At 32.2% G+C, this 14,036-nt stretch overlaps 1 protein-coding gene across 2 annotated transcripts; it reads right to left on the reverse strand.

The window, feature by feature from the left end:
- Positions 1-497: 497 nt before the first annotated feature.
- LOC106788224 (transmembrane protein 114) lies at positions 498-6,553 on the reverse strand. 2 transcript variants are annotated; one of them, XM_014751299.1, is made up of 6 exons: positions 6,450-6,553; positions 4,816-5,062; positions 2,261-2,338; positions 1,872-1,883; positions 1,292-1,429; positions 498-814 (listed from the first exon to the last, which is right to left on the reverse strand). In XM_014751299.1, the coding sequence occupies exons 1-6, from the start codon at positions 6,480-6,482 to the stop codon at positions 564-566; spliced, it is 759 nt and encodes a 252-aa protein (XP_014606785.1). In that variant the 5' UTR covers positions 6,483-6,553; the 3' UTR covers positions 498-563. The 2 variants fall into 2 exon arrangements, with proteins under 2 accessions (XP_014606785.1, XP_014606786.1); XM_014751300.1 differs by lacking the exon at positions 1,872-1,883.
- Between the last annotated feature and the right edge of the window lie 7,483 nt (positions 6,554-14,036).

Raw genomic sequence — 14,036 nt, forward strand, 5'->3', positions numbered from 1 at the left:
GAAATCAAAGGGGGTCAGGTAAAAAATTTGTCGATTTGACATGGAATGACCCATATATATACGAACTTAAACGCTCGTTTTCGTGATATACATTATTGAAAATTGTACTTGTCGTAGATCTTATAATAAGTAAAACAATAGTTATATGTATTTACACATGTATTAATACGTTGCAAAAATCTTAAATCGTACTATTATGTGCGATCAAAGCGATATATCAATCCAAGGTAGTAGTATTATAACGAATTAATTAATAAAATAACGAAGATCATCGTGCTTTTTGTATTATCTTGGATGTTACTCGTCTCTATATATAGTTGTTATGTGTATATATATATATACACATATTTCGGCGGACAACTATTTTTAAGAGACGAAGAACCGGAGAAGACGAGAAATAATATAATGGGGTGATATTTTTGGAAAGCTTTGCTCTGCGCGTAATGTAACGTAGTAAAACCACGTAGACGCGCAAGCGTAGTTATACCTTTTTTTTGTGTCTTGAGTATACAGAGTGTTTCATTTAACTTGACACGTTTCTACATTCCTACTCCCTTACAACCCTAACGACCGATTATCGTTGGTTCATCGGCCATAGCGATTTCCTCGGTTGGCGCTTTATCTCTTTTCCTTTTTCTTGAGAAAAGCATGAAAGCACATCCCGCGACTAGGTTGCAAAGGAAGACGATCCATGCAAGGATAAGAGAAAAATCGTATCTCATGGATGCACCTTTAGGAAACGTTTCGTAAACGTTCGTTCTCTCGTATTCGACCGAGGAAAGTAGGACTTGTATGACTACCATGTTGCAAGCAGCTGTAACAATCAATTCCACAATTATTTCATCAAAACAACGAGCCGTACAAAATTCAATTCATTCAAAATTAACAAAATTTCATGAAAAATACGATATTTCGATGATTTTAGACTCCTTTCAATTTGAAACTCTATTATATTTGCATAATTACTTTTGCATTAGTCTAACAATATTTGAACGTGTCGACTTTTATATTTGAAATAATGGAGATGAACTAATGTTTGAAATGAACCATCCATCTGTTCGCGTTACGACTAAATTGATATTTGTTTGCGTAAAAAAACCTATTAAAATATATTTCGAAACTATGAGGAAGTTTTTTCACTTAAATACATATGCGCGCGAGCTTTACAGGCTTAATGTTTTACGTCTGTTTAAATGTCGCATAAATTATTATTAAGTTATATTTATTTTTAATTGGAATTTTGAAAAATTCTAATCGTAATTACGTTTGCGCAATATTTGAAATGAATTACCACTAATGAAATGTATTCCACCAGCTAGTCGCTTGAACATGTACCGTGGGTTGCGGAACGTGTAGATGGAGAAACAGAATCCCATTATCATTATAAACATACTAATAACAGCGAACGAGACCTGAGTCCTCGCATAATCTGCGAACAATGGAAAATGTATCGTATAAATCACTCATTTCATTATTACTCGCAATCGCTAAAATTACACGTTATATATGTGATATTTTTATTAATCAAAATATAAAAATAATTGATTCTCTTTTCAAGTTGAAAAGTAATTGATAATATTTGGTATCTCTGTTAGGAGGGTACTTAATATTTTTCTCTACAGTTATATATTTGGAGAAAAAAATAATGGAAATAATATAATTAAAATAATATATTCTATGTGTCAACAATGAGATGTTTTTATTTTATCAGAAAACTCGAAACTCCAATGCGATTGCATTATCGATTCTCTCGATTCTCTCGATCATCTCTGTTCGTTGAATTTAGGTATTTAGGATAGGTCATTTGAAAGGTAATTTGTAATAAGTATTCGTCGAATTAATCATTTCTTTTTTGATTTTTCTATACATACCACGTGGTTTTTCTTTAATGTTTATCGATCGTTTGAGTTGCAATGAAAAATTCAAGAGATAGATTAGAAATATTGTTAAACGATAAAAAAGAAAAGAAAATGTATTGTTTTTTTTTTTGTTTTTTTTTTTTTTATATTTTTCGATAGATGCGAGCATATCGACTTTCATAATCTCTGCAAAATTATTCGATAAATTTTGACTAAGAGGATTTAGAATTTATGCTCGTCCATTGGTCGAAATTTCGTTTTGTTGCCAATTCCACACGATCAAAGAACTCTGTTACTTTTTTTTTCTAGAATATTCATTCTTATTTTTATTCTTTTAAGATTCGTATAATTGATTTATATTTGAATATATTAATATTTCGTTTAATTGAAGTATCACTTACTAAGAACCGTTCTGTCTAAACCTGGATCCATGTCTATCTTCGATTCAGGTGGAAACATTTCCTGATATTTGCATTCTCCTGAAAGCAACAAATTACGATTTTTATACTTCCTTGGCTATTTAATATAAACCTATGAAAAATACAAACGAATAAGATCATTTCTTTTTCAAAGAAAACATTTCTAAATGATATATTTCAATTGTATTTAACATAACAATATTATTACATTTTATATTATCACTTTTTTTATTATTACTATTTTCATATAATTATTTTTATACTCTACATGTTATTACTATATTATTTGATACTATATATTATTACACTATTTTGACAATATTTCGATTTATAATAAATTGATCTACGATCAGTTCGCGTTTCATAAAATATCTTTGTTCTGGGCGCTTAATAAAAGTATTCGTTTGAATTATTATTCGAAACTTTAAATGAAAAACTAAAATTGATCATTTCCCAGGGATGGGTTTTGGTATAAAAAAAATCCATACAATCGTAGTTTGATTTTGTAATCTTTCCAAGCTGTCCGTTCTATCTAGCACGTAAGCAAGCAACTTTACTGGCATACGAAACAAGGATAGAAGAAGCAGAAGCGGGAGAAAGACGAGCCCCCTTCTTTTCATTTATTTCTGGCTCCTCGTTTATTTTGTCGAAACACTCGTCTCTGAAGTCTCAACGAAAGCAGCACACGTGCGTTAAATGTAAGAAACTAACGTCGACGACAATTCCTCGTTTCATCGCCAACCCGTTCATATTCGAATCTTCTATACAATATTTATTCTATAATCGATTCTATGGTCAGCCTTGTTTTTTTCGCAAATATTAGTCGACGTCATTTACTCGTCACTCCAATTCCCCCCTCCCCAAGATAATTCCATCGACAATTAGATAACGCGTTGAGGAAAGTGAGTGTGTTTTGAATAAATATTATAAGTACCAAATCTAAGTTATAAGTACTTATAAGTACCATCTACGATAATGCGAAAAATATTTGTTATAAATAAGTTAAGGGGTCAAACTCAATCGTATAATTAAATTTGATGCATTTTTATTATTATTGCACGACGCGAATAAAGTGCTTGATACCAAAATACTAGACAATAACTTAAGTATTCGATGTTAATGTAGACATTTTCAAATCCGAGTCATTTCCACACAAGTAATATTACGTATATAAGATTTATTTTATTTTAATTTGAATAAAATATAAAAGGTAATAATAATGACTTAATCATTAACGCTTAACATTGATGTTATCAAGATGGAAAACTTAAACACTCTATGATCACACACTTCTAAGATATTCTGTATCCCCACACGTATAATATATTTTTTCATTAAATTTTGTCTAAACTCATTATAGAATTGTATATGTTACCGTCAAAACCGAAAATCAATCATTGCTAGTAATTCCTCGGCATTACTATGAATGCAAAGAGCCTTCAGACGAAGTCGGAAATTGAAAAATTCTTCCACTTTTTCCTAGGCATCGAGAACATAATTACTTTGATATCCTATAGAATATCAAATTATTATTTAAACAACGTTGAAAAGATTACATTCTTAGAGACAGAGACACGCAGCCATACGATCACACAATATCAGAGATTGCAATGCTGTAAATTGTACAACTTTGCAATTTCTTTGAAAAGTTTCGGTAAATATTTTTTATACTGAAAGTGAATAGATTTTAATGAAACTTATATTAAATTAAAGTACACTTTTTTGTCTACGCGTAGAGCAAAAAGTGTATGTATCCGTGTAGAAATTCAGAAACGTAAAAATAAAAAAAAATAAAAAAACATGTGTGACTTTGAAAAAGCCATTAGGGAATGATAAAAATAATTTTCTTTCGTCTAAAAGCATTTCAATAACGTAAGAAAATTTGTTAATATTATTACAGATGGAGGATATATTATTAAGATGGTGGTCTGACGTTCACGAGCATTAACAACTGCGAATTACCCTGTATATTAATTTAAAACATTGTTTTGGCAGGCAATGCTTGAAACTTTTGATCGGTTAAGAAGTCGGAAAATAAAATGATTTTCGTAATTTTCGACATCAAGCCTTGAGTTTAATGTTTTTATTACTGCGAATGCATTCGTGGCTAACTCTCGTATATAATTTAATGTCGGAAATTGTGCGTATACATTTTAATAGGAATTGGCACAGGATAGTTTAGTAGACAAGTAAATAGAACAACTAAAATACAAACTTGCAATCATGGTTAGAACGTATAATTAAGTTGATCGTTCATTTGTAAAACGTTTGAAACTTCTGTGCAACTGTGCCGTTTGATAATAATCGATAATTGAAAGTACTCGATTGAATTTGTTCTGCGGGCAATTAGGAAAATAAGCAACCGAATCGCAAATGAAATTTGTTAGGAAGTTTCGTTGGACTACGTTGGATTATTTATTTAAAAGTGCTCACCTGGTTTCCGTAATCTACTTTGTAATATATTGACATTGAAAAAATATCGTGACCGTCAGTAAAAAGTGGGGTGCAGTAAACGTGTTAAATGAACGCGCACTTACTGTAAGGCACTAGCTCGCTGGAATTCTTCGTTTTAGGTATTAAACCACTGACGCAACCCCTCCAGAGACCCATATGCTTGTAGATCAGTCTCCGGCCAGTCGCTCCAGAATCTCCCAGCGGCAGGCCTTGGTCATTGGGTGCTTCGACGGTGAACCAATGGTCGGTTCCTATTGCTACGGCCCATATGCACACCGAGAGTCCAAGGAGGGCTGTGCAACCGAGCAAAATTCGCCTTTCGAATATTACCTACGAAAATGCGACGAGACTATTCTAAAAAATAACATTTCTACAATTTTGTCGATCCGCACAAAAAAATCCATTAAACACGGCTCCTTCGCTATTGGATTTTATTGCCTCCTGCAATAGCGCATGCATTTCAAACAACCGAATTTTTTAACCTAACGGTAGGACCATAAAGCCAACGTGGAAAACACTTTTTATGTAAGATTACATCGAACAACGGTTGAGTTCTACGTTCATTCAACTCGACATTTTTTTTCCTTCAGGATCGACAACGATTCGTCGCTGGGTTAATTAAAACCTACGTTTTTCTAATAGGCAATACAATTTTTTCATCGAAACATGCGCCATCGCAAAAGACAATGAAATAAAAAAACAAACAAAAAGACAATGAAATTCGGTTTCTAGCGAATGAGCCGTTAAGGGGACAGATGCAGTCAGGATTTTTAAACAATCGATGTTACTTTTTTTTTTGCATTTTATTCAAGTATGATCTTTCGAATATATATATATATATATATATTTATTGAAAATTTCTAGTTAATTCGATGAATAGTTTTCGATATATCCTTCAATTGATAAATAGCGGACGGAAGCTGCAAATTCATTTTCAGCGTATAAAGACGGCTGTCAATTTTCAAAAATTTATAACTCTAAAATTATGAGCTTTAGCAAGATTTTATCAGGAATACTTTCGTTTTGAAATTGTTCAAATTACATAAAGAAAAATTCATTCATCCCGAACTTCGACTTTTCGACAAAAAAATTGTGATATTCGGATTCAGCGGATCACAATACATAAAAAAAAAGTTTACCTTCATCCATCGAGTTCAAAATTTTACGAAAATATAATACCGTATCCAAATAAAAAAAACTTTAAATGAGTTTTTCTCGAAACTATGTTTGTCAAGTCGGTGACCACTATAATTCAATAACCATTTGATGGATTTTGAAGAAATTTCTACTACTTACTAATAGCAATCGAAAAAAAAAAATGCCAAAAGCCGCCATCATGTTAATTTGTAAAAAAACTAAAAAAGCTTTGACGAAGAACAAGATTTATTATTAAACTAATGATATATATTTTTTCTTTTTTATTTTAAATGATCCAGCAAGATGTGTGTTCCCGATGGTCACCGCGAAGCACAACTTGTGAAACTGGGTCCAACAAAAAAAAAGGTGACGATATATTTTTTATAAATAATTAATATTTTTTGTTTAAAATTTCGTAGACATCAAGTTAAAAAACAATTGAAAAACTCTGTGTAAACAGTTTTATATAAAACAAACTTAATTATTATAAAAAAAAAGAAAAAAAGAAAAATTATTCAAAATTTTTTCATGGCTCTGACTGCATCTCCCACTTTAATGTAAGTTTCTTTAGTTTTCGTACCTGGTTATAGAGTGACTTCATTCTATTCGCCATCTCTTTTCTTCTATCTTTCTATCTGTCTATCTATTTCTTCCTTTATTTCCTTCTGTCTCTTCCTCACCAAAGAGAGAAAGAGAGAGAGAGAGAGAGAGAGAGAGAGAGAGAGAGAGAGAGAGGGGGAGAGAGAGAGAGAGAGTTTTTTTATCGATTCCTTCCTTGTATCGATCGAAGCTTATAACTCTGCTTTAGAATCTATGGGAAAACTCTCTTTTCGCATTTTTGTTTTTCCAGCGTGCCACCAACCATCGACGGACGATAACGTGCGAACAATCCATTCACAACTAGTCCCTTCTCAATTTTCATTCTCGAACAAACATCAGAAGAAGACTAATTTAGAATTGTTTGTTTTTGTTTTGCCGAAGTTTTACCAAGTTTTATTCCCCTCTCATCGGCCGAGACACTCGCGAGTCGTCAAGAAAAATTCATTCGCGTTGGCGGCAAACATTTTCAATTTCATTTCTTCTTATTTCTTCCTGTTCTTTTCTTTTATTTTCAAGCGACGTATCTAAGAACGGTATGGACCTGTTAATAAAGCTTCAAGTATCTGCAGCGGTATTTCGAGCAATCATTTTTTAGTAAATTTAACAGCTGGGTCAGTAACTTTGTCAATTTTATTAATATTATCGATGATAGTCAAAGTATTCCAACATCACGAAATGTAACTATGAAATAATAATAATAACAACAGTAGAGAACATTTCGAAACGAGTTGAATTCTTTATTATAAGCAAAGCTACAATTTGTCTAACTAAGAACAGAGCCAAGAAACGTTTTGGATATTGACTATGGAAACAATGCGAGATCAAAATCATAATAAACGAGTCATTTGTTTTCGACAAGAAACTGCTGCAATGTGCATTAATTAAACGTTTTCATTGCGACTTTGTCATGCTAGCCAAAAAAACAAAAGTTTTCCTTCGTTCTTGCTTATATAGTTCAAGTAATTGAGAAAAAAATGCAGCAGAAAGTTAAACACACTGCCGGCAGTTTTGATTTATTCGAAAATAGTTGCTAACATAAGTTTATGCTTTACGTATGTTCTGTCATGTATCCCTATTTATATGCATTTAATTGCGCGAAATGTTTTAAACATCAAAGATAGTTGGTTTATTGAACGTCATTGAATTACATCGAAGGATGATTTTATTCGAGGAATGCGTATGAGTATGAGGAATGAGTACTTGTGTAGTAAAAAACGAGGTTCAACGTTAGTTCTTTAAGAAAGATCAAAGTTCGACTATTTAATCGTCGAAATTTAACGCGTTACTTTTACTGTTGGTGCTCGTAAGACTCACCCCCCTGTCACTGTTCCAAAAACAACAAACAGTCGAATTTTTGGACCTCGGTTGGGACGATGCGAATACGTCAAAGATGGTAGAGCTTGTAAATATTTGACGAACAATGTTTCCGATCAATATGTCATCTTGAATACAATTAAAGATAATCATCAAGTGGATATATTATTAGTTTTGTATAAACGTATATGTATTTCCAATTATTTATTTATTTATTTATTCAATTCAATTTATCTTTCAAGTATTTTCATATCACACACGCAGAATGATCGATATTAAATACGAATAAAAGGTTTTAGATTTTGAAATCGAAATAACGTAATCGAGGATACAAATAAAATCAAAAATCTGACAATGAGATTAATTATATAAGCGAGCATATTAGTAGCATTTGAAAAAGTTCTATGACAGGGAAAATTTCTATGGGACCTGACTTTGGTGTGTCTGAATTTGATTTTCGACATTTATTCATTTTGTTTCTTTCGTTTTCCCGATTACGTAATAATTACGCATTCGGGAATACTTTTAACTTGTTTTTCAATGATCTGCGTTGTACAAGCGACTGCTTTTAAATCTATTTTTTCCTTCGTTGTTTTATCAGAAAAAAGTAATATCTCTATTGTTAAGAATTATTTATTGAAATAAAAGAATAATTTAGGTCTTTCGAAATTGTCGAAAATGATCTCTTTTTCGTAAGATTACGAACGATCGTAAATACATTATATGTACATTGAGATTGTTAAAATCAAGTTTAACGAGGTACACCGATGAAATTGGTGTTTATCTCTGGTATATGTCTGCGTAAAGATTGATGATTTTTCGAAAGTTTATACTCGTATGCAGATTCGAATAAATGATGGATTTGACTAACCAATTGGCGCAGCCAAGATATAATAGAAAATAATAAGAAGAAGAAGATAGTAGCAGGTAACAAACACGTAATGCGGACACGCTTGGATATTTATGGCACGTCACCTACTTACTGACATTAGATTTTCTTTTTCGAGTGAAAATTATGGAGTGAATCGTGAATGGGTGCAAGATATACGCGTTGAAAACTAACTATACACACGTTCGTTCGGATAGTGTGTGTGTGTGTGTGTGTGTGGTGTGTGTAATCGGTCAGCGATAATGACGTCAACGCGTACTTGCCATTGTTTTATTCGTTTATACGTGGCAGAAAGTTTATTTAGCCGTTGCTGTGCACGGATTTATAAAACGCTGACTCTGCTGCTGCTGCTGCTGACAAAGACACCGCACCGCACCGCACCGCGCGCGGCGGATCCTTCTTATATCTTGAAAATATTTTCCAATATATGTTGCCGCATTCTTTTTCTATTTTCGAACATGCTCGCTAGCTATGTCTAGCGTAAGAAAGTATTCACGGCATGTATAATTGAAAATTATGATATATGCCGGTAAGCAAATTTTGTTTGAAAGTTGCATTTGAAAATGATCACCACCATAACTCAAAACGAGACACGATGCGGTGGTGGTATCGCATCGCATCGCATCGCATCGCATCGATTATAGGAAAACTTTGCAAGACAAGTGTCTCTATCTATTAGTAAGCGTTCTTTTCTCTTATCCTATGACAAAGGAAAAAGTAAAAATAGAAAGAAAGACCCCCGTTCGAGACGATTTCAGGTCACTTGTTGCGAATCGGAATGTACTTTAACAAACACGAACTCGAAACGCCAGATATTTTTTTTCCTTCAAACGACGTCGTCAGTGACATTTTGCGACTGTGCGTGACTGTTTTACGCCAATTCGTAATACGAGTTTTATCGATGTTTTCTCCTCTCTCCTACTCTCTCTCTCTCTCTGTTCGTGCATTCAAACCAAAGATGCATCCAAACAATCGCATCTATCTAGAACTATTTTTCTATGTAAACAACGACAAAAGTAAATATACGTGTAAATAGAGTTGTAATAAACGTTTATAGAACCTTTGACATATAATAAGTTGAAAATGTGTCCCATGTATAACCCTGTCAAGAAAAAATAAGTTTTCCTGCAAATCGATTCGACTGCACGCAATGTGACGACTGTCACGAACGAAAGGTATGAAATGAGCTTGTGCAGAAATGCGCTTGTGCAGAAATGTTGAATGAAAATTGTTCTCGGGTTCGAATCTTTGTAGAGGAAACATTTTTTTTAAGTAGATATTTTTATACTTCTTTTGAGTTTCATAGCATAAGATCAAATTTTTCTATTGTAATTATAGAACTAATTTTGATATATATAATATCTTATTTTCAGATATAACGCCTAGCCGTTCAATAAATTCTACGAGTAATGTCTTTCGTGAGGAATTTAATATTAAAAATGGGAACCCATCAAACTATCATGTTCTAGTTTTAAGTTAATCCTTGTTCAAATTGGTAATACTTTATTTTGGAAATGTTTTTCAATTAAAGACCAGAAGAGTATATAAAAAGTCTATCGATTTTATTTCTCCTCTTATTTGAATTTATGATTTTGTTTATTAATATTACATTGTCAATGTATTATGCAAAATTACATTATGCAAAAATGATCGTAAAAATATAAAAGACGCATATTATTTTTTGATGTAGGTTAGGTAACTTGGAATAGTTATAAATAGAAAAATCAAATGAAAAAGTTTGGAGGAGAGTCAAATTTAGACTGTGCTACATAAAGATAAATATTGTTGATTTTACGGAACTCTTTGGATTTTTCTAGTTTTTTTCTTTTTTTTCAACAAATACAAAATTGGATGCGTACAAGTGTTACGATATAGGTATATTAAAAAGCAATAGGAGAAAACGACAAATACAATGAAACAATAAGAATATTTGTGTAGCAATCGAAATCTTGATGTCTTATATTTAACTTAACATAAATCTACAAAAAATGTTTCTATTCGTGAGGAGTGAAAATTAGGAGAGATTGTAATCGCAAGAAAATGCCTAGATTTTCAGTGACTACTCTCGAGAAGAGAGTAGATAACCGCGATTACCGGCAAGAGGATTGCGTCAAATTTCTTTTTCAAAGAAATAACGAGGATAGTATTGGTATGGAATTACTATGTGGGAGAGAGAGAGATATCGAATGAATACTCTGGCAGAGAATTATAGACCGCTCGTTGCCGATTTCTCTTAACTGACGTTATTTTCTATTCGTTTTTGCCCTCGAAGACAAGTAGAAATATACCGACATAGGATGGGAATAAAATTAACCTAAAATTCATTGGTTTGTTTATACGGTCGACAAGATTTCTATCTGCGATAACAAATTTCAAAGTCTTGCGTTGATTTTTGGAAAAAGGGAGTTCCACGGATAGGCAGTCGATTACGGATCGATCTCTAATCAAAACAATGACATAAGACCTTGGATCTTGTATTTTCATGACTTTAAGTTCATTCGCTAATACTAAAAACAATAATTAATAAATGTATCGCAGGGAAGTATGATTCCGTTCGTTCTATCACTCCGAAATAGTTTCCGCGCGCGCACGTGGCCTATCGTGCCTACTATGTATTTTTAAATACTTGGCCGGCGACCTAGGGCAATTACATGCCAGACCGGTGAGACATCGGTCTACCTGAGATAAATAAATAATAAGTTTTAAATAAAATACGATTCAAATGTGCCGTGTATCAAGCATGTACGTATGCTTTATGTAAATGCAATCCTAACAAATATAACAACAAGAGGAGCGAACGGGAGATGGTAGATACGATTGATCGATCTTATTTGTTAATTAAATTCATTTGAAAAATTAACCTGAAATATTTTCAAACACTTATCTCAATTTGGCTAACACACCAATTTTACATCACAATTCAACACAGAAGTAATGCAATTACATATATATTATATATACGAGCATTTTCATATATATTATATTTTGAAATATGTTTGTAACATGAATTATTTTTCATTCAAACGTCAATCAGATTGTAAGATACATAATATATTCCGTTGCATGGTGCACATAGTGAAGTATAAGTTGAAAAAAAAGAAAAAAAAGAAAAGGGTTCGGATTAACAGTCACGTACTTGCGATATTTATTATACGATATATATTATATTACATTTATCGTTAGATTATCGAAGAGAATTAGTTTGCGAATGAAACATTTTCGTATGCGTATGCGATGAAAAGTTGTGACCGCGATTAAAATTTATTGTAATGTCTCGTCATCGTATTTCAAAGCGACAAAATCGGGCGTCGAGATCAATGATAACGAGTGCCAGGAAATGTAACATCTAACTTCTATCTTTTTCTCCCTTCTTCATTTTTTTTCCTTCTGTTTTTTTCAAAGCGCGATATTTAAAGGCTTTGCCGTCCGTAGTCCGTCTGTTTTAGTTGGACGATATAAATACAATGGTCAAAAGCCTACGGATTTTCTACCACCTCTCCTATTCTTATTTGCTCAACCAACCATCGTCGAGCAGTTCATCAGTTCTTGCCGACATCAAACGCACTACCTGTTATTATTTTTTCTTTTTTTTTTCTTTTAACAAACTATTTACTTAGTCTTATATAATAATAATTTCCAATTGTCTTGTTTAACACTAGATTTACCAGACCAATAAAAATGACTGACTGGTGTCTTGCAATTTCAATTGAAAATTCCTACTGCATGTAACATTTTCTTTCTGTAATATTTCAATTTATAAACTGAGATATTATCTTATATATTATATTTATAACAAAAATAGCTATTGCTATTTTGACCTTATTAAGTAATTTTTCTAAAGACTAGTGTCATTTTGACTGATTTTAGTAGAAATAGGTATATCAAAATATCTGGTAAATCTATTGTTAAAAGTCAAAGTATTTAATCAAAGTTCTTTCGAGAACACCACCACCACCATCACTGTTTGCTGGAGAAAAGTCGATAAAAGTCGATGAAATTCGATAAAATTCGATAAAAGTTGAAAAGGGAGAAGAAAAAGTAATATGAAGAAAGATCCGTCCCTTTGTCGCCGCCTGCGGTTAATTTCCGTTTCGTGGAAGTGCGATATGCGTGACACAACACGTGAAATAAAGGGACAGAAAATGCATCGCAGAGGGACCCCGAGAATAGCACGCGTGTTTATATATATATGCCCCCTCAGATTAATAAAAGATAATAAAAGAAATAATTTATCGGCTAATTTAGACGAGTGTGGGCACGGTTATTACTCCCTTATGGAAATTTCCATATCCTTTTTATTTCTTTTGTAATATGCTCGAACTGCTGAAACTTTCCTTTCTTTTTTTTCTTTTTTTTCTTTTTAAATTTGACACTACAAAGACTGAAAACTTCTGCGAGATGTTATCGTAATATAATCCCGGTTACATTTTCTGAATTAACGACAATAAAAATGATTTCTTTCGAATTGTCGAGTGATAGTTTACGGGATTTATCGCAGTTTTTTTTTTCGTTTATATTTTTATTCTTTGCGTGTATTACACGATGCTACCACGATCATTGGATCATTTTCAACAATTCTCTCTCAATATACATATATATATCAGTGTGAATTTTTTAATTGAAACTTTTGCTTTTATCAGCATCATTTCTATTTGCTATCAATCTATTCGAAATGTCTTCATTATCTTTTAACAATTATATTCGGCAATGCACTTATTATCGACGATGCATCTATTATGCGAGCTACAATTTATGTTAAATTGGCTCAAGATCAAATCTCGAAATAAAAACAACTTTGTTTTATTTAAAATCCATTTCATCGTCATGGTTTCGAATCGTTAACGGGTGATATTTTTCAACGATTATTTCCGAAATGATCAAAAATACCTAGCACAATGAAAGCATACAAATAATGTCAAAATTTAATCGAAATGATTAAAAAAAACGTAACTTTATAGAGCTCATTTTACATGTAATCCCAATTTTTTCTCGCCAATCGTTACCAACATATTCTACAAGCATTACTACTTGTCAAATGTTTCATTAAAAAGTTTTAATGAAAAATACGAAATGGATAATTAAATCGTTGGTTGAAATTAATTATAATTCCGATGAAAAATAATGTGTACGTTAATGACGTTATGACGTTATCAAAATAATAGCATTATTTGCATTATGTATTTTATAATTTCACATTGATTTTCCATCATTTCTTCATCATTAACATCACAAAATTGTCCTTTTTTTTTTAATGAATCATTTAACACATTTGTATTAATTTCGCTTGCGGAATATGTTAGTAACACCCTGTGTATATAATAATAATGCTTACCCCCTAGGAAAAAACGCGGAGAAGAAAAAAAT

The sequence above is a fragment of the Polistes canadensis genome, unplaced genomic scaffold (assembly GCF_001313835.1).
Source record: "Polistes canadensis isolate GaletaPanama2010 unplaced genomic scaffold, ASM131383v1 scaffold_129, whole genome shotgun sequence".
Classification (NCBI taxonomy): domain Eukaryota; kingdom Metazoa; phylum Arthropoda; class Insecta; order Hymenoptera; family Vespidae; genus Polistes; species Polistes canadensis.